The sequence below is a fragment of the Microtus pennsylvanicus genome, chromosome 16 (assembly GCF_037038515.1).
Source record: "Microtus pennsylvanicus isolate mMicPen1 chromosome 16, mMicPen1.hap1, whole genome shotgun sequence".
Classification (NCBI taxonomy): Eukaryota; Metazoa; Chordata; class Mammalia; order Rodentia; family Cricetidae; genus Microtus; species Microtus pennsylvanicus.
In genome coordinates this window covers 150,187-172,373 of record NC_134594.1, presented here as the reverse complement: position 1 = coordinate 172,373, position 22,187 = coordinate 150,187, and the positions used below count along the sequence as shown (strand labels likewise).

The window sequence follows — 22,187 nt, the reverse complement described above, 5'->3', positions numbered from 1 at the left end:
GGGTTACCTCACTCAAAATAATGTTTTCTAATTCCATCCATTTTCCTGAAAAATTCAAGATGTTATTTTTTTTTCCTGCGGTGTAGTACTCACTCCATTGTGTAAATGTACCACATTTTCCTTATCTATTCTTCGGTCAAGGGTCTTTTAGGTTATTTCCAGGTTCTCGCTATGACAAACAATGCTGCTATGAACATACTTGAGCACATGTCCTTGTGGCAAGATTGAGCATCCTTTGGGTATATACCCAAAAGATGTATTACTGTGTCTTGGGGAAGGTTCTTTCCTAATTTTTTGAGAAATCGCCACACTGACATCGAAAGAAGTTGTAACACCTTGCATTCCCACCAGCAAGGCAGAAGTGTTCCCTTTTCCTCACAACCTCTCCAGCATACGTTGTCATCAGTGTTTTTGATCTTGGCCATTCTTACAGGTGTAAGATGAAATCTCAGAGTTGTTTTGATTTGCATTTCTCTGATGACTAAGGATGTTGAACATTTTCTTAAGTATTTTTCAGTCATTTTAGATTCCTCTGTTGAGAGTTCTTTGTTTACATCTGTACTCCATTTTTTTATTGGATTATTTGTTCTTTTGATGACTCTTGAGTTCTTTGTATATTTTGGAGATCAGACCTCTGTCTGATGTGGGGTTAGTGAAGATCTTTTCCCATTTTGTAGGCTGTAGTTCTGGCCTACTTCTAAGGTCACGGATAATGGGGCATCCAGGTGTCTGGGCTTGTGGGCACTGACTCACCTCTCAGATCCAAATGGCCAAAGGATACTAAGGATATGTTCAACTTCCTTAGCTATCAAGAAAATGCAAATCAAAACAACTTTGAAATACCATCTTACACCTGTCAGAATGGCTAAAATCAAAAACACCAATGATAGCCTATGTTAGACAGGATGCAGAGTAAGGGGAACACTCATCCATTTGCTGGTGGGAATGCAAACTTATGCAACCACTTTGAAAATCAGTGTGGCAGTTTCTCAGAAAATTCAGAGTCAACCTAACTCAGGATCCAGCAATACCACTCTTGGGAATATGCCCAAGAGATGCCCAATCATACTACAAAAGCATTTGTTCAACTATATTCATAGCAGCATTATTTGTAAATAGGCAGAACCTTGATACAAACTAGATGCCCCTCAACAGAAGAATGGATAAAGAAAATGTGGCACATCTATACATTAGAGTATTACTCAGTGTTAAAAAAATGACATTGTGAATTTTTCATGCAAATGGATGCAAGTATAAACACTATCCTGAGTGAGATAATCCAGACCTAAAACTATGAATATGTATGTACTCCCTCATTAGTGGATTCTAACCATAAACAAAGGACATTGAGCCTATGATGATATGAGTTCATGATCCTAGAGAAGCTAAGTAATAAGATGAATCCAAAGAAAAACATGTATAGATCCACCTAGAAATCTGAAGCAGACAAGATTGCCTGGAAAAAGTTGGGAGCATGGAGTTGGGGGGCAGGAGGGTAGAGGGAAGGGAAGAGGGAGAGGAGAGAAGGGAAGTTGGGAAGAGCTTGGGGGAGTGGAATGGTTGAGATGAATGAAGGACAGATATGAGAGCATGGAAGGAGATATCTTAATTGAGGGAGCCATTTTGGAGTTGGCAACAGGTTTGGCTCTGAAGAAGTTCCCAGGAGTCCACAGAGATAACCCCAGTTAGAACCCTGGGCAGTGGAGAAGAGGGTGTCTAAACTGGCCTTGTCCCATAGTCAAACTGATGACTATCTTGAATATCACAATAGAACCTTTGTCCGGTGACAGATGGAGACACAGACAGAGACCCACAGACAGAGAACTGGACTAAGCTCCCAAGGTCCAGTTGAAGATCAGAAGGAGGGAGAATATGAGCAAGTAAGTCAGGACCATGAGGGGTTCACCCACTGAGATAGCATGCCCGAGCTAATGGTAGCTCACCAAGTCCAGCTGCACTGGGAATGAATGAGCCTGGGATCAAACCGGTCCCTCTGAATGTGCTTGAAAGTTGGGGCAGGTTGAGAAGCCACTGGGATTTGTTTCCACTGCATGTACTGGCTTTTGGTGATTCTACTCTGTTTGGATGCTTACCTTGCTCAGCATGGATGGAGTGGGGAGGGCCATGGACTTCCCACAGGGCAGAGTGCCTTGCCCTTTCTTAGAACTGGAGGGAGTGGGGGGAGGGGGTGGGGGTGTATTGGGAGACAAGTGGAATGAGGGGAGGAAGTGGGAGTTTTGATTGGTATTATTTTTAAAGTAATAAAAAATTTAAAAAAATGAAAATACAAATCTGAAATTTGTAAGACTCTTTTAGGTTGGAGATTCTGTTTTTGGAATTGTTGTGCGGATGTCAGTATTGCCTGGTACTTAAGTCTGTGTTTTATGAGAGTCACAGACCTGGCCACAGCCAGGCCCAACTATCCAACATGGAGTAACACAAAATAAACTTCTTAAACTTTTTCAAAGGGGATTTTTTTTGAAAAGATGGGTCACAAACAGAGTTTCTGTGAAACAGTACTGTCACATATACAGGCATTGATTAATGGCATATAATCTTGAAGACATTTAAAAAATAACCACTTTTATTTATTTTGTGTATGCTGTGATGTAAAAGTGGTAAGGATCAGAGGACAACTTTCAAGAATCAGCTGGCTTCTTCTTCCCTTGTAGGTCCTCAGTTATCAGGCTTGGTTGTGACCCACTGAATCATCTAAATGGTGCCTGATAACTTTTGATATATTATCTTTTCTGTTTTGTGGAAAGTTGCAGATAGAAAAGGAAGAATGTATCAGCTTATGAAATGCAGGCACATACAAACAGTAACCTGTGTGTGTCAGATGACACAATTTATGGTGTGGGACAATGGTCTGTATTCTGTCAATTATATTTTAAATAAACACTGATTGGTCAGTGTCCAGGCAGGAAGTATAGGCGGGACAACCCGACAGGAAGTAGAGTTGCGCTAAGGAGAGCAGGAGAATTCTGGGTAGAACAAAGTCCTAGTCTGCAGTCCTGACCCAGCCACAGAAGAAGCAAGATGAGACTGCCACGCTGAATAAGGTACAAAGCCACGTGGCTAACATAGACAAGAATAATGGGCCAATATAAGTTATAATAGTTAATAAGAAGCCTGAGCTAATGGGTCAGTCAGTTTATAACTAATGTAGAACTCTGTGTGATTTCTTTGGGACTTAATGACTGCCGGAAACGGGCAATACAGAAACCCTGACAACACATTCAGAGGGTGAAAGACTACACAATAGAAGAAAAACCTCTGTTGAATATCTGATGAAGAACTAATATTCTGGCTATATAGCACTCCTAAGAAATAAATACCAACAGAAACAAATTATTCAAGTCAAAACTGGGCAAAGAAGAAATATGGACATTTTTCTGAAGAAAAATATGTATGGCCAGTAAGCCCTACATAGACACTTCATATCATTACTCATAAAGGAAATGACCTTTAGAGGGGCACTACCTTTCTGGGGCTGTTAAGTTGTCTCCCGTGAAGGTGTCTGTCCCAGAAGGTGCATAGTCCCAGATGATCTCTTCAGCAGCAATGTAATAGTGTCTCACATGTTTCTCCCCAGTGTCAGCCTCTGGTGAGGGCTTGTTACAGTTGTGAACTTGGAAAAAGGCCTGCAAACCAGCTGAAACACCACAGAGAAGGCTCTTGTGAGTTGTGGCAATTGCTGATGAATGACAGGTAGAAATTGAACTCATTAAGAGAGATGATACAATGAAACATGACAAACACATATGAACAGACTACTGATGAAAAATTTGTTTTTAAACAGACACAAATCTTTTATTGTGTTTATGATTTAAAAAAGGGACATTAAACATGTGAGTTTACAGAGTAAGAAACCAGTTGTCATGGGATTCCTCTTGAGAGTCCAGTGATTCAATGTCACATGACCACTAGAACTTTAATAAAACCATCCTTTTATTTTGAGGGCTGGATGTTATAACATAATAGTCTTTTGGGGGAATTGCCTTCAAGAGGTAAGTTTTTCAAAGTTTAATATCCTTGGGAGAAAATTTCACAAATAGGGTTTAAGAACTAAGAATGTTCTTATACTTTGTGCTACAGACACAGAAATGATATTCACCAACTAGGACAAAGAACAGACACATCACAAAGAAAACAGTTAGTTTTACCTGACACAAGTAAAAAAAAAGCAAGCTACTTTACAGTATAATGTGTAAATATGCTTTTACAGAACTCTATTTTTGCATTGAGAAACTACAAGTGATACTATATTTTCATGGCAGGAGCCATTGCTATATTCCAAATATTAATTTTTTTTCAGATCTCATTACTTTATAAATATCCCAGGCTTAAGCTCAAGAACACTGATGACAACTTATGCTGGAGATATTGTGGGGTAAAAGGAATACTCCTGCAATGCTGGTGGGAGTGCAAACTGGTACAGCCCCTTTGAATTCTGTATGGTGATTTCTTAGAAGATTATGAAACCACCTTCCTCAAGACCCAGTAACTACTTTTGGGTCTATATTCAAAGGACGCTCAAATGTACCATAAAGGACATGTGCTCAACTATGTTCATAGCAGCATTGTTTCTCATAGCCACAACCTGGAAACAACCTAAATGCTTCTTGACTGAAGAATGGATAAGGAAAATGTGGTACATTTACACAATGGAGTACTACACAGCAGAAAAAAATAATGACATCTTGAAATTTGCAGGAAAATGGATGGAGCTAGAAAACATCATTCTGAGTGAGGTAACACAGCTCCAGAAAAACAATTGTCATATGTACTCACTCATAAGTGGTTTTTAAACATAAAGCAAAGAAAATCAGCCCACAAATCACAATTCCAGAGAATGTAGGCATCAATGAGGACCTAAGAGAGACATACATGGATCTAATCTACATGGGAAGTAGGAAAACAAAATCTCCTAAGTAAATTGGGAGCATGGGGACCATGGGAGAGGGTTGAATGGGAGATGAGTGACAGGGAGGGAAAGCAGAGAAAAAATGTATAGCTCAATAAAATCAATAAAAATCCCAGGGATACCTGGTTTTATTACATTGTGATGTAAGCATTACAAAAATAAAACTAATATAATTCCGTGTTCAGATTACTTAATCAGCTGTTTGATTCTGCTTTTCCTCAACCGTCTTCTACTAGTAGAGTAATTAATACACACTGCTTTTACAAGTGACAGCTAAGTAGAGGTGAAGATATTTACCTTTCAGGTGGTTCAGGTTCTGGCAACTGATCATCCAGACTCCAGGATTCTGGGCCACCATATAAGCTTCAAATAGGGTGGCAGGGAATAGGTTGATTGTATCAGTACGGTAGTTCTTGCTGGTCAGTGCTTGACCATGAAAGAAAGCTGCATGCACGTCAATTTCGTTACCCATACCAAAAAGATACCATTTCACTCTGTCTTCTGCACACATAGAGAGTCCTGGAAGGCTTCCAAATGTATATCCATTTATAGCTGCAAGTCAATATTAGAGTTTTTGCCTTATAGACATTGGCGCTTGGGATAGTGATACAGAAAGAGATTCAATTTGGTATAGAAAACATCTGCCACACTTGCAATTACCCCACCCCATATCCATGCCAGACATTGCTAATCAATCACATACTCTTTCATTATGGGAACTTATTTTACCCTAAGGCTCATTGCCAATACAATACTGAAGATTAATGCAATATTAGAAATAAAACTTACTTGATCTCTGATGTTTATAAAGTATTTACATTGTTTTCACATGTGTAAATATAAATGTGTCCATATACATACATAGAGAATACTCAGTTAAAGATAAAATATTGAAAATTATTTAATAATCAGTTACTAACTGTGCATGTAGGTACAAGGCAGATGATTTAAATTTCTTCTTTTTGCTTAGGACATTTTGGATTTAATGAATTTCTTTTGCAATAAGAACACCAAGTAAAAATATTTCTAATATTGGAGGACACAATTCAAAGAAATTTGAAAGAAGAATAAATTTGTGAAATGGCAGGAAGACTTGAAAATTCAAAAGCAGTATGGCCTGAGACTTTTGGAAGAAAGTGAGAGTCATTTTTCAAATTTGGAAATCCTAGGAAATTCATGGGTAGAAACATTATTGTTAAGGATCATTAATATACTAAATGTGACAGTGGTATCAAACCATGTTCATCTAGACTAGAAATTTGAGGATATTTTTCTACTATCTGCTTTTGTTAGAAGGATAATAGAGAAGATGAAATGAGTAGGAAAAAGACCCTCATGTCAGATGAAAACAAAACAAATATAGAAAGTTGGAAATAACTTCATTTTCTAATTTGGAAGTAAAGATTATTTTTAAAAAGTTAAATTAAATTGGTGTAACTAATGTTAAGATTCTTAATTTACCAGATAATTCTGAGGAATAAATAACCTAATGTTATTCTTTATGTCCCTGAGAATTAAGAAAAAGCATGGGCTGCCAGAAGGCATTTGTAGGAGACACAAAGTGAACTCAAATATTTAAATGATGTAGAACAGGGGTCCTGGTGAGGGCAACATTGTTTGTTAAGGGGGTGCTTTTTAGAATTAGTGGTTTAAGTTATTTTATTAAAGATAGTGGATTATTTATAATTTAAATCTAATTTTAAATTTTTACTTCAAAAGTCCTATTTCAAATAGCTTCTAGAATAAACTTGGAGGATAAATAAAGACATATAACACATATGCATTAAATTCCAACTGATGATTTTTCTTTTTAATTAAGAAACACGTTTGGTGTATTCGACTTTTACCTGGCTAGTATTTAGACAGTGTGCTAACTAGTTGTGTTACCTTGGTACAAGTTAGAGTCTGTTGTGGCGTGTCCTTCTTATGTGTGTTTCTTTTATTGGTTGTTGAATAAAACTGTTTCAGCCAATTATTAAAGCCAGCCAAGAAATATGAACAGAAAGAGAGAGAGAGAGATAATAGAGTTGAAGAGACACCATGTAGCCACCGATGCCAGAATATTACCAGTAAGTCAGAGCCTTGTATCAATACATAGATTAATAGAAATGGGTTAATTTAAGATGTAAGACCTAGATAATAATATGTTTGAGCCATTGGCCAAACAGTGTTGTAATTAGCACAGTTTCTATGAGATTAGTTGGGTCTGGGCTACCAGGAAATGAAATCACAGCCTCCTTTACAAGAGTCATCTAAGATGAAGGAGCCTCAATTGAGAAATTGCCTCCATAAGATAGGGCCATAGGCAAGCCTATAGGTCCTTTTCTTAGTTTATAATTGTTGTGGGAAGGCCCAGCCCATTGTGGGTGGTGCTTTGATCTGGTGGTCCTAAATTCTAAAAACAAAATAATAATAATAACACAAAAGAGACTCTGCAAGCTATGAGTAGCAAGACATTAAGCAGAACTGCCTCTGCATGACCCCCTCCCCTTTAGGTTCCTGCCCTGACTTGCTTCATGATAGACAGTGATGTGAAAGTGTTAAACCAAATAAACCCTATCTTTTCATACTTGTCTCTGGTCATACTGTTTCATCACAGCAATATAATAACTCTAACTGGGACAGACAGATATCAAATTGCATGTCCAACACGCTTTTGTTATTAGGGCCTCAGGTTAGGATTATTCATGTGAGAGAATAATCTTGGCAGAATTAATCTGCTATATGTTTTGTAACCTTACAGTACATCCTGTTGCTTTCCTGGAAGTCTTCATTGTCTTTGTCAACTTTCTCTGGTTCAGAACAGAAGGTTTTGATGTTATCTTCTAGATACCAGCTGAGATTTTCATCCACCACAGAGAACATTACTACAAATTCTTGGTCAATATCTTTTTCTTTTTCCTTATCTAGAGAATCTGAAATAGAAATCTGTAGTTTAGTAGATCTGAAATTTTAGCATGTGATTCAACACTTTTTTAAAATTAAGTGATTAGAGCTTCTTTTTAAAATTTAGTGTTCACTTTCTTAACAAACTACAGATCTAGCCCAGCTACTCCACTTTAAGGAAATACTCAGGGAATACCCCTGCCCCCATGCACTGCATTTATATTTTTGTATATATCTACTGACCAAAGCATTAAATGTTTTTTTTTGGAAACTGAGAAGGTTATAATTCAGATGTGTCCATATCTTCTAGAACACACATATTGCCACAAGCCACCACAAGAAGAATTTGAAGGTAACTATTTGTCCAAAACACATTACATTTCAATCTCTTGAGTTATGCTGTCTTCACAAGGTGAGGAATAAGTGTAATATTATCATATTTACCAATATAATACAGGTAACTATAGCCATTGCTAGGGAGTGGCACTGAGGTAGTCAGACATATTAAAGTCATGTATCTCCATATAACACCATCATTGGAAGTCATGCCCAGCAAACCTATCCCACAGAAAACTGATATCAAGCATCTTAGCTTCATTGGCATTTTCCTTTAAAGGTTTGTTCCATTTTTTCATGTCATTAAGGCCTTTCCTGTACTTTACTTCCTTCTTTTTAACTCTTATCATTTATCTATTCAACTGCAATACAGAATAACTTATAAAACTAATTGAAAAACAAGCTTTCTTGTACTATCTCCCACACTGTTTGTGAGCAGTAAGAAAATATACCTTTTTTACAGAGTATTAAAGGTCCTATGAGTCCTGATGCAATATCTTTTGGAGCATCAACATGGGAGTGGTAAATCCTCGTCACACAATTGTTGTCTCCATCAACAGGACTTTGCTCACTGGCATGCAGCACATACAAATATTGTTCTCCAGGAAACACTTTGTCATCTGCTTTTTGAAAATTGGTGGTGTTGTCAGGGTAGATGGCACCTGGAAGCAGTGTAATGGAGTTAGAAAGTGGGTTCATATGAAAACAGTTGAAGGAATAGTGAGTCCTAGAGGGTGCCCTCTGGATTTTCAGTACACACAGATAAAGAAACCAGAGATTCCATAACCTCACAGAAACAATTATTACTAATTTGATAATTGATTGAGTCCTACATGGTAGATATTTCAGGATGATTCTAACATCTATATCTATCTATCTATCTATCTATCTATCTATCTATCTATCTATCTATCTATCTAGTTTTTTGAGACAGGGTTTCTCAGTATAACAGCTCTGACTGTCCTGGAATTTACTTCCTAGACTAGGCTGGCCTGTTACTAACAAAGATCTGCCTGTCTCTGTTTCCCCAAGTTCTGGGATTAAAGGCGTGTGACACCACCACCTGGCTGATTGCAACTTTTATAATTTAATGAAAAGTTTTTACCCGGGGATCATGTGATGTGGGATTCCCCCTTTCTATACTGTGAATATGTTTTATTGCCATTGGTTAATAAATAAGCTGCTTTGGCCTATGTCAGTGCAGAATATAACAAGGTGGGAAATCCAAGCAGAGATAGAGGAAAGAAGTCAGGCAGATGCGATGTAGTCACCCAAGAAGCAAGAGGTAACAGACCATGCGTGGTAAAATATAAAACAATAGAAATGGGTTAATTTAAGATATAAAGGCTAGCTAGGAATATGCTTGAGCCACTGCCCAAACAGTGTTGTAATTAACATAGTTTTGTGTGAATATTAGAGTCTGGGTGTACAGGTAACAAAGCACAGTTTCTACTTCCAATTGGAATTCTGCTCTGTAAGCTATGAATATTCATTACCATTTGTTATTAAAGAAGCTGCTTTGGCCTATGGCAGGGCAGAATAGAGCTAGAAAGGAAAACTAAACTGAATGCAGGGAGAAAGAAGACAGAGTTAGGCAGATGCCATTTAGCTGCAGAAGGAAAAAGACACCAGAACCCAGAACCTTACCAGGATACCACAACCTTGGTGCAATACACAGGTTAATAGAAATTGGTTAATTTAAGATGTAAGAGCTAGTTAGAGATACACTTGAGTCATCAGCCAAACAGTGTTGTAATTAATATAGTTTCTGTGTGATTATTTGGGTCTGGGTGGCTGGGAAACCAAACCGTGTTTCTATTTACAGACATGGTATAAAGAATAAGCAAAATAACCACCTTCTCATATAACTGAAACTTCTGATTTGTGAGTATATGTGTAGTATTTATAGAAAACAAAAATTTTACACTAAATTTTAGAAATTTTCCAACATATGCAAGTTGAAATGAACTTTATTTTCCTCTAAGTGTTAGTGGATTTTCAGTGTACCTATAAACCCACCTTTAATAATGGCAGACTGAAAGACATTCTTGTTTTTTTAAGTCTACTCAACTTTATCGTCAGTCATATAAAATTATTTTAAAGCAAATTCTAGACATATTTAATTTCTAAATATCTGAGCATGTGGCTTTCACTATCAGAATCTGTTCATTTAGGCAGTACTCATTCCCACGACAGGAAGTCATATAACTAGAAAAAACAAAGCACTTAAAGTGATGAGTTAAAATCCCATTATATAATAGATTGGTGTTAAAGGGTTTGGTTACAAGTTCTATCTAAAGGTATCAGTTTTAGAAGTTAAAAGGTTTTCCTACTGCAGGGGAAACTCCAACCACAGCACACACTGAACTTACCCTCATGTTCTTTGTAGTAAGTTACCCCATGTGAATGAAAAGTATAGGGCCTAGAGGCAAAATTCTTTAAGTGAACATAAACTTTATCTCCAACTTCAGCCTTGATGATAGGGCCTAAAAACCCTAGCCAGACTGGTTTGTCTACAGTTTTCCTAAAGGTCTCATCTGTGTACTGAACATAAAGGGCCTTCTTGTATGTTTTTCCAATACGATCTGGGCCACTTTGAAGATATAGATTGGACTGTTCCCTGCAAGAGAAAAGACACTTTCGTCAGAAACTTTCATTTCTGAAAATAATATTAGAACTTAGGAGAATCAATGATTACATCAACATTCAGTTTTTGCCTGTTGTATAAATGCCTCCAAAGATGAGGAGGAGAGCTGTTGATTAACTCTGTTATTTTAATATATGAGATGTTTCATATTAGACACATGATAGAGAACCACCTGTGAGGACCTTACAACACCATGGTGCCAAAAATGAAATGAAATAAAATTGAGTGGCTCTAAATTAATTTTATCATTTAAATTATTGATTTGTGTGTATGTATGCATGCATTTGGGTGTGTGCATGAGTGCACACTCACCTGTGGTGTGGATGTGGAGGCCAGAGCTCTATTTCAGAACCTTCCTCTACCACTTTCTACTTTAGTTGTTGAGAGAAGGTCCCTATGAATTAGAGCTCCCCATTTCAGATGACCAGTGAGCTTCCCAACATCTGTGTCCAGAAGCTGTCTCTGGTGATGCAATTCATTTTACCCAGCTGTGCCTCCTTTATCTGGATGCTGGGGATCAGAAATCTTGTACAACAAGTACTTTACCCATTGAACTTGCCCCACAGTCCAATCTATTGTTTTAATTTCTTTCAAAAGTCCTAGAATTGATATGTAATCCATATGGATTTAAAAATTACCTTTCCATTTAAAATATCATATGTATTTTTGAATTCTTCATTACCATAGATTCTTCATATTGAATGGTTATGTTCTGATTAATGCTAGTTAATAATTTGAAATTTCTTCTAAATATATCAATATAATAGATAAAACTAGGAAGGAAGTAAAAAAGAAAAGTGTATATGTAGGGGGTATATTTAATATTTACACCTAAATTGGTTCTTACATACTAAACAAAGTTAGTTTTAGTGGCATTTGTTTGGGAACAGTGCCATGCAACCATTTAGAAGGACTCAACTAGATCCTGGCTCTGGTGAGTTTCTACACAAACAAGTGCTCTCTGTTATAGTCCATCAGCTTTTATTTGCCATGCTCCACTTAACCATCACAGAACAGGAAAACCTGTCTGAAAAGTAAACTTCATCACATTCTCTGGGCTGAGAGTACATCGGCAAGGTTTAGATTTATTTCTTTCCATGTTTCAAGACAAAGATGGATCTGCTTAGGGGCTTTGTAATTGCTACAGAAGTTGAAAATGTGATTTTCAAAAGTCTAGGATTCTAACCTCGTGTTTTCTAATGTTAACCTGAATAACTATCTAGTAATGCGTTAGGTGATGTATAAATAAATTCCTGACTTCAGTTTGATGATTCTGACTGCGGTCAGAGAGGAGTTGTGCACAGGCCCAGCCCCTTCATTTTTTTTAACCAGCAGGCTAGTGTATTCTGGTGCAGGCAGCCACTCTGGGCTTGTGGGGACCTGTAAAGTTGAAGGTTATGAGAGCAGCAAGTGCAGAGGCAGTGGAGTTCCTTGGCATTATGAGACAGAAATATAAAAAGTTCTGGTTTCAGCTGATACTATCGTGGTACCAGATCTCTGCATGTGGTAGCTTTATAGATGAATGCATCACCACTTGGCAGTGATCCTGGGGCTGGATTTTGGAAGAGTGAGCAGGAAATAGGTCGTAAAAGAGTCACATTTCTCTGAATTGTCTAAGGGCTTCTAGGCTGACAATTTTAGAGAACCATATATGGACAACTGATTGTATAAACACCAGGACTCTCAAAGGAAGCAGAATTGTACACTGAAAAATTATGGAGATTGTATTTCTTGTTCTTTCGAACCCATCTTGGTGTGATGGTTACACTGAAAATAAGAAAAATAAAGTAATTAAAAACACACCAATTGTGGATCAGTAAAATCCTACTACAAATACTAGCTGTGGTGTGTCCTGCTTGTGTTACCTTATTATGTGTTTTCCATTGTGTTAAAGCAAAGCAGAAGAAGAAAATGGAGATGACTTGGAGATTTCAAGAAATTCATGAATAAAGATCAGAATACTGGGGTGAACTCTGCCTCAAAGCCACATAATTAGTGTGAACAGGAGGAATCTTAATAAATACATGCTTATACAATAGCTAGGCTGTGCAGCACTGAAGACCCATGAGGTCAAACGTCAGTTGTGTTAAGAAGGACCCACAGGGAGCAAGGTCAGTCTGCAGCTAATGGCACCTTTCCCATCCAGCCAAAAGAACCCTGAACTAGTCTCAAGCACATTTGTCTAAACCCCAGAATAAATTGTCTTCAGGGTTTGACAGTATTTCTAGGAGACCTGTCTGATAATATTTAGCAGAGATACCAATCCACCATGCCTTGCTTATGTGTATCTTTTGGTGGTCCCAGATTTACAGCAGCCCTCTTGTCCTCAAGACTTTATTGAAACACCATATGCATGTTTTCCCTAACATGATTCTACAGCACCCAGGGACCTATCCCGTTCCCATACACTGTAACAGGTGTCTATTTCTCAAAACTCACCCACTGCACTGTCTTTGGTTTTTATTTATTTATTTTTTATTGAGCTCTACATTTTTCTCTGCTCCTCTCCCTGCTTCTCCTCTCCCTTATAACCCTCCCCCAAGGTTCCCATGCTCCCAATTTACTCAGGAGATCTTGTCTTTTTCTACTTCCCATGGGATTAGATCTATGCATGTCTCCCTTACAGTCCCCATTTTTTAAAATAGGATGTGCTCTGCCTTGGCTTTGTGACCCAGTTTTTTCTAGATAAAGTTTTTGAAGGGATGGAGTATTCATGAAAATGACCTTTAAAATAAAAATTGATCTGAAGCTAAAATATACTCAAAGATTTTACATATATATCAAACTGGTTCTTCCATTTGGTTCTTCCATTGTGAGAAATTTCCCTTATTTAATTGAGAAATATCTAACTTCGGGGAGGTCTGTTTGCGTACAATACTATCCTTTAAAGAAACATCAGGGACTATTCATGGCTTGGGAACGAAGGGTCAAACACCTACTAGAAGCTTGTGGAAACTTTGCCAGTCAAATGTTCAGCCACAATAATTAATTATACTTGGTCTTTGAACCAAAGAAATTCTTCACATTTATTTTCAGTCCTTCCTGTTGGCAACTATAATCCTTTCTACTCATTATAGAAAATGGATTTCTCTCCCAGAAATCACACTTCCCATTTTAGCTCCCTTTTTCATTTTTAAAGAAAAAAAAGTGACTCCTGTTATTTCTGGTAAAGTCAGAATCAGAACTGAGAATTTTTTCTTTTTTAAATACTTCATTTATCTTTATTTTATGTGCCTTGATATGAAGGTACCATATCCCCTGGAATTGGAGTTAGAAACAGTTGTAAGCTGCCATGTCGGTAGTGGGAATTAAAACCGGGTCCTCTGAAAGAGCAGCCCGTACTCTTAACTGCTGAGCCATATTCCCAGAATTTTTAATGGCAGATAATTTATCATTAATGCTACAATAATTAGTTAATAATACTGTTCCACTGGTAAGTTCAGAATTCACTGAAGTAGTTTTTGGCCTATTTTTAGCTTGGTTACTAAAGTCTCAAAATTAAAGAAGAATTTTGATTTCACTTGTTGAAATGCTTCATTAGATTTTCATTACTGCATAACAAATCATCTCATAACAACATGAAGTAATATCTGCTTATAACTCTCAGACAGATGAGTAATAAGTCTGACAGTTCATGTGTCTGTTGCCTGCCTGGGACATCACAACACTGAAATCAAGGGGATACCAGGCTGAGCACTCCCCTGAAGACTTGTGGAAAAATCTGCTTACTCAATAAGCCAGGTTATAGGCACAATTCAGTGTTTGTAGTCTGGGAGAGGCCCACAGTCATTAGCCACAAGCAAACAGTACTTTAAATTCCACAGATTGTAGAGATTAGGACAGGAAATTTTTGGCAGGATATCTCAGAAATATTGCCTTTAACAAACAGAAATCACAGAAAAATGGTCTACTCACAGACATCTCACTCCCCCCAGGGGCATATAGCACAAACTTCAGTGAAATTATACATCAAAAATAGCTAAGCTCTGCAAGCACAACAGGAACCCAATGTTAACTAACCTTCTTAGGAGAAACGGAAATGGTTATAGCAGGTAAGATTGTTTAATTAGTGTATCCAGAGAAGCTATCCTGTATGATGTACTTGTGTCTTATTTTTAATTAGCCAAACCAGGGAGTGGGGCACTGTAAATGGATTTTTCCAATAACTGTTAGTCAAATTTTGTACTTCTTCAGAAGATTTAAAAAGAAAAATTTGAGGCAAAATTTCATGTACCTTGGGTAAGACTTAAACTCACTGAATGAACTTGATGATATGAATACTCCTAGGGATGTGTGAGGATAAGAGTCTTAGTGTAGATATGAGGGAGAGTACAACCCAAGGCATCTGGAAGAGTTCAGACTGAACCAGGCCATGAGAGGAGAGAGATGCAGGGGAGAGCGAGGAGGAAGAGAAGAGAACTAAGAGGGCAAAGAGTTCAAGTGTAAGCCGAGAGAGAGAGAGAGAGAGAGAGAGAGAGAGAGAGAGAGAGAGGCAGAAATGGCAGTGGCAGAGTTATATAGAAGATAGAAGTTGGGGGAAGAGAAGGGAAGTCTCTGGGCTAGAGAGGTTTAGGGTAGGAGGAGAGATGAGAAGAACAGAGATGGGCCATAGGTACTGAGAGAGCTCTGTGCCTTGGTATGTCAATGGCCAGCAGAGTTAGTTGTCCTGGGTGTCTTTGGAACCTGACACTAGCCATGCAGTCCTTTACTATTTTTAAAGTATTTTTGAGGGAGTGTTAAAATAATTATTTGGGAAACCATTCAGTCGAGTCTGGCAGAGCAACTTGGGTGCCTATATAAGCAAACTAAAACATAATTTAACCTGAAAGGAGTGTCCAAGCTCTTGACATTACAATGACGTTGCCATCTACAAATGTGTTGGGCCACTTTCATAACTGTTCTCTAAGCTATGTGTGGCCTGTGGAGTGCAAGTTGAACATATCTGATAGTAAATGGTAAAGTGAAGCGTGGGCCCAACCAAGCAGAAACTGCTAACTAACGTCTAACCAGAAAATTTTCACTTTAATTAATCAAATGTATTGTTTTATTGTTGCTTCTGGAAACATAACATTCATTTGCCACCCAGTGACCTGATTAGGTAGCTCAATCCATGACTGGCAGAATGCCAGGTAAATTTGTTAAAATGTAAATGTGTGTGTGTGTGTGTGTGGTTTTTTCTTTTTTTCCCTTTTCTTTCTCTCTTTTTTTCTTTTTCTTTTTAAAGATCTTTTTGTGTAATCCTAGGTGTCTGGGAGCTTGCTATGTGAACCAGGTTTACCTGGAACTCACACAGATCCTCCTGCCTCTGTGTCCAGAGTGCTGGCATTAAAGGCATGTGCTACAGGCCAAATGTGTTTGTGTTTTAATGTAAAATGTTTCCTTTGTTGCAAGTTTTTTTCTGTATAAAAACATTATCTCTGTTTTCTTACAGTAGACATTATTTGGGAAGTCACCTTTTATCCTGGTAATATAATAATAGTAAAGATGAACGCTTTTATATTTTGTAGTTGGCATACCCAGATTAGCGTAATTCTGATTGTACCTTTGGACAGTATTGTCTTAGTTTGTTGCCTGTTTCTTTGGTCAGAATTTGATTTTTTGTTTGTTCTTAGTCATTAGGTTTGCTCATAAGGATATTATTATTCTACCATTTAACCTTCAAGCCTACAGCAGGCTATAAAACTAAATGTCAGTGTTTATAGCATTTTAGGAAAGTCACAATTCCTGATCAAAAGTCTGTTAAAATAATTATAAAGGGTTTATGATAAGTTGTTCTTGGGTTTAAAGAACACATAGGTTCTTAAAAGTCACTAGAAAACAAAAGTAATCAAAAGATAATGTCATTATTACTATTACTCTTTAATACAACAGTAATTCAATTATTCAATGCATATTTAATATTAATCATGGAACCTGGACACAATATTCTAGATATTTTTATGTTTATACCTTTTTTGTTATTTAAATATAAATTACTCATTTCAAGAATTGCTGTTTTTAGAATCTTTATATGTTGTTGGAAGTGGCAGCACTGACTATATTATAAGGATGTGATTTTCTGCTTCACTTTATTGGAAATAAATAACATTGGAACTGGTTCCAAAAGGGCAAGTCTAGTTTCCTAACCAGAAAAACAGAATAAAAACAATTTATTAATTTTTCTCCTTTAACATTGCTCTTGTTTTCAATTTCACTAACTCTAGTAGTCCACCTAGACCCATTTTCTTATTTTATCCTGTTGCCTGATTCATTCTACCATGTGAATCTATCCACTCAGGAACAAGAAAAGTTTTTATAATATGCCCTGTAATTTTTTCTGCCTTCTACTAAGCTTTCTTTTATTTTCATATATCCACAAATATTTGTTCAGTGTCTTCTGTCTCACAGACATTTGCGGCCAAGCAGCCATCATAGCACAGGGAGTTCTTGCCTCTCAAATGTATCTTCTTCTTCTTCCAGCTTCAGCCTAATGCTCCACCTGACACTCATTTCAGACTCTTTCACAGTTTTGTCTTCATCTTGTTTGTTTCTGCTTTGCTTTGTCCATAACCAAGGAGAAGAGCCACCCATGCCTGGTGACATTTCACGATGCTTCATGGACTAATTCACACACTGCTGATTTATGACAAAGGAGGGCACAAAAAATTGCTCCCACACTCACCTGGTAAAGTTTAGCACATGGGCAAAGTTGCTGAAGCACCAATCAATGTTCATATAGATTAGGGAGAAAACTTATGGATCATAATATGAGGGTAAAATCATAAAGAAAACTGAACTAAAAGTGTCCAGTTTTCCTTCTGAACACCCTTCAGTGTCCCTATTAGATAATAATGGGGTAGGCAAGTTTATCTTCCTTTAATTTCCTAGCTGGAGCAGACATACCATTAGATATTGGAAGTCAAGAAATCACCCTTTGAAGTCCTTAGCAACTCTCTTTATCCTTCTACTTCCTTATACTTAGTGTTTACCACAGTGGAACATGGTCAGAGCATTATAGATTTTACACAATAGACTGACTTGACTTTTTATTATAAACAATGGCAAGGGTGGGTAGAGCATTGAGTAGAACAGTACTTTTCCTTGTTTAATTAATTTAGGTGTGTGTGTGTGTGTGTGTGTGTGTGTGTGTGTGTGTGTTGCTGATAACTGAACCCATGGCTTTGAACCCATATACTGAGGTATAGCCGCAGTCCAGTTCTTTTCTTTTGTAGTGTGTCTGACTCCTTTCCTTGGAAATAAAACAGTAGATAATTTACATCATACTTACTAATGAAAACAATTAATTACACAAAATTAGGCTTCTAGTGAAGTTGTAAAAATATGTCTGATTTTGGGGAAGAAAACACTATCTCAAAACCAGGCTTTAAAAAAATTATAAGTTCTATTTGTGTCTCTGAGGCCAGGTATTGGCTCAGAACCTTTTCATACTGAACAATACTAGGTTAGTAAAATGACAATTTGATATTATCATTAGTAATGCATTTTTTCTTACCATAAAAAATTCAACCGAATATAAAATAAAATAAAATCAATAATTCAGTACTTACATAATTGGGCTCAATAATAGAGCTGTTCTTAAAGAGACAATCTCAGACACTGCTGGTCATTTGGCTCACTTGAGCTCTCTTGCCATCCTAATACATTTGCTAGTCTAGTAAATATTTGTTTGAATCCCAAGTTTCTATTTGTTGATAAATGTTTAGATAATATTAAAACTGGTGGTCTCAGCTTAGCTAAATTTCAGAGAGACTCTACTATTCTTCATATAGAGAATATTGCTTGATGTAAAGCAACTAAACACAAAGACTCTGAAGTTACATGGTATTCTATGAGGATATGATAGTAAGAACATATCATTTCTTGCACATTTTGTGCACACACATTTTGTGTGGAGCTGTGCTGAGAACTTTGCAGGCACTTTTAAAATAGTCCTGTGAGGTGTACTTGCTGTCTCACTTTATAGATAAGGACTCAGAAACTGAGAGAGATTAGTATCAGTCCTTCACTGTCCTGAATCACCCAACAAGTATTAGACAGAATCATATTTCTTGAAGCTGTATCTCATTTCTATGTTTGATGTATTACTTTACTTTTACCATTAGGAAAATTTTATATAGTTTTAAGTGAAGAACTTCTGCATCCAGAGGTAGAATACATTTAAAATATAGATAAGGGAATGACCAACCACAGGAGCAAGGGAGAAATTAGTGCAGTTCCCTTGGAGCACTAGGAGAAGAGCAGCATGGCTTCACAGTCACAAATCTAGGGAATATAAAGAAAACCAGTACAAGTATTGGTTTTCAAGTCAGCATTTTGTAGTTTCTATGTTTATCAAATTAAACAAATACTTTCCTTGCTAGTTTCATTTTTAAGTTGATAATATAAATTTGGCTCATAAATAATAAAGAGTAGTGACTTACATGTCAACTGAAACAAGTTTCTTTTCTCCATTTTCAGAAGCATAGCTCCAAACTGCTTCAATAATTCCGATGTAATAGTGCTTATCTCTTGTCCAGGCTAGGGGAGTATTCAAAAATAGAAAAGTACCAAGCAGCAACAGGTTCATTTTTCTTCTGTCTTGGAGACTGAGATGCAAGAAAGTGAAATAAGAAGCATGCAATTTTATAAATAAGGCTTTCTTTCTTTATTTGCTTGATTGACACAGCTTAGTATTGCGTAAGAGTAAATCATTTCATTAGAGCAAATAACATTTTCCAACTCAGTTTGCCTTTGGCAAACCAGGGAGGAAAAAAAAATTCCCAGTTGTCAGGCTGCTCTAAACACAAATGAAGTCAGGACCACGAGGGGTGCACCCAAAGCCAGTTCTTAACAAGCTAAGATAAGATGAACCAAAACATGCAGCTGTTTACTATTCTAGAAGACTAACAAAACTTATTTGTAGTTTTAAATATATGAAAGATGATATTTAGCATGTCATAAAAGCACCCAATAGAGATTTTATTTTGAAATTTTATTTACTCTGTGAAATCTGGACATTTCTACATTGAAACTTCACCAAACTGTCTGTGTAAAAATTAATAACATAACAAAAATTGTCATCGGTTAGTGTTGGGTTCACCAGTGTTTGTAACTCTGAATTTTCTTCATTTCATTGTATGAATTCCAGGAAGGCAAACAACATCTCTAAATGCTCTCTTTATTCTTCTAGAAATCCTAGGCACTGCCACATTTTGGCCAAAGCCAGTTCTTTTTTAATTTTTTTGTTTATTTTTTTTTAGTTGTTGAAAAAAAAATTTCCGCCTCCTCCCCATTTCCCATTTCCCTCCCCCTCCTCCCACACATCGTCCCCTCTCCCATTCCCCTCCCCCTCTCCCCTTCCCCCCACTCCATTTCCCCTCCCTCTTGAGAATGAAGAGCAATCCAGATTCCCTGCCCTGCGGGAAGTCCAAGGTCCTCCCACTTCTATCCAGATCCAAGAAGGTAAGCATCCAAACAGGGTAGGCTCCCACAAAGCCAGTTCATGTATTAGGATCGAAACCTAGTGCCATTGTCCTTGGCTTCTCATCAGCCTTGATTGTCCGCCATGTTCAGAAAGTCCCGTTTCATCCCATGCTTATTCAGTCCCAGTCCTGCTGGCCTTGGTAAGCTCCCAATAGATCAGTTCCACTGTCATAGTGGGTGGGTGCACCCCTTGTGGTCTTGACTTCCTTGCTCATGTTCTCCCTCCTTCTGCTCCTCAGCATTTGTTCAGCTATGTTCATAGCAACATTATTTGTAATAGCCAGAACCTGAAAACAACCTAGATGCTCTTCAATGGAAGAATGGATGAAGAAAGTGTGGAATATATACATATTAGAGTACCACTCAGCGGTAAAAAACAATGACTTCGTGAATTTTGCATGCAAATGGATAGAAATAGAAAACACTATTCTGAGTGAGGTATCCCAGTCCCAAAAGTATGAACATGGGATGTACTCACTCCTAATTGGTTTCTAGCCATAAATAAAGGACATTGAGCATATAATTTGTGATCCTAGAGAAGCTAAATAAGAAGGTGAACCCAAAGAAAAACATATAGTCATCCGCCTGGATATGAGAAGAAGACAAGATTGACAGGCAAAAACTGGGAACTTGGGGGTGAGGTGGCAGGGGGCTAGGGGAAATGGGGTGAGAAACGTGTGAAGAGGAGGATGAGGGGAGCTTGGGGGAATGGGATGGTTGGGATAAAGGAAGGGTGGAAAAAGGAGCAGAGAAATATATATCCTAATTAAGGGAGCCATCTTAGGCTTGGCAAGAGACTTGACTCTAGAGGGGCTCGCAGGTCTCCAGGGAAATGTCCCCAGCTAGTACCTTGGGCAACTGAGGAGAGGGAACCTGAAATGACTCTGTCCTATAGCCATACTGATAAATATCTTGCATATCACCTTAGAACCTTCATCTGGCGATGGATCAAGATAGAGACAGAGACCCAAATTGGAGCATCGGACTGAGCTCTTAAGATCCAAATGAGGAGCAGAAGAAGGGAGAACATGAGCAAGGAAGTCAGGACCACGAGGGGTGCACCCAAAGCCAGTTCTTAACAAGCTAAGATAAAATGAACCAAAACATGCAGCTGTTTACTATTCTAGAAGACTAACAAAACTTACTTGTAGTTTTAAATATACGAAAGATGATATTTAACATGTCATAAAAGCACCCAATAGAAATTTTATTTTGAAATTTTATTTACTCTGTGAAATCTGGACATTTCTACATTGAAGCTTTACCAAACTGTCTGTGTAAAAATTAATAACATAACAAAAATTGATAATTTTGTTTGAATATCAAATATGTCAGTCATAAACCAAATAACCCAGGTATGATGGTGTGTGCTTGTGGTCCCAGTTACTGGGGAAGCTGACACATGGCAATCTGTTGAACTCAGGAGTTTAAGACCAGTCTGAAAAGTGGAGTGATTTCCTCTCTCTCTCTCTCTCTCTCTCTCTCTCTCTCTCTCTCTCTGTCTATTTCTCTCTCCCTCCCGCCCTCTCTTCATGGAGCTCACATTCCGTCTAAAAGAAACTAACAATAAACACATAAAAATGAAAAACATAATGTCAGTCAGAAGGAGTATGGGGAGAAATAAATCAGGGTGGGAAAATAATGAATACCAAAAAATGTTGGGATAAGGGTGACTCCAGATTAATTGAAATGATGCTGGAACCTAGTAATAATGGTGTGTGTGTGTGTGTGTGTGTATTAATGGAATTGAACATAGGACTTTAGGCATCTTTATGCATATCAGGCAAGTACTCTAGCGTTGAACCTAGTTCCAGCTAGTTATAATCTTAGCTACATAACTTTATACAGAAAACTGAGTTATAGAACATATGGTGCCCCAATTCTCCTTCAGGATGCTTTCAAGGAAAGCTTTGAATAAGTCCCCTCTCA

General features: G+C 37.5%; 1 protein-coding gene across 2 annotated transcripts in view; it reads right to left on the bottom strand.

Moving 5' to 3' along the window:
* Nucleotides 1-19,392, bottom strand: part of Cp (ceruloplasmin) — a 52,012-nt gene extending 32,620 nt beyond the window's left edge. For both annotated transcript variants that reach the window (XM_075950963.1, XM_075950964.1), the window contains exons 1-6: nucleotides 19,217-19,392; nucleotides 10,522-10,769; nucleotides 8,602-8,811; nucleotides 7,669-7,842; nucleotides 5,225-5,479; nucleotides 3,484-3,655 (exon numbers count right to left, since the gene is read on the bottom strand). In XM_075950963.1, the coding sequence (XP_075807078.1) occupies nucleotides 3,484-3,655; nucleotides 5,225-5,479; nucleotides 7,669-7,842; nucleotides 8,602-8,811; nucleotides 10,522-10,769; nucleotides 19,217-19,362 (1,205 nt within the window). In that variant the 5' untranslated portion in view covers nucleotides 19,363-19,392. The remainder of the gene's footprint in view (nucleotides 1-3,483; nucleotides 3,656-5,224; nucleotides 5,480-7,668; nucleotides 7,843-8,601; nucleotides 8,812-10,521; nucleotides 10,770-19,216) is intronic.
* Between the last annotated feature and the right edge of the window lie 2,795 nt (nucleotides 19,393-22,187).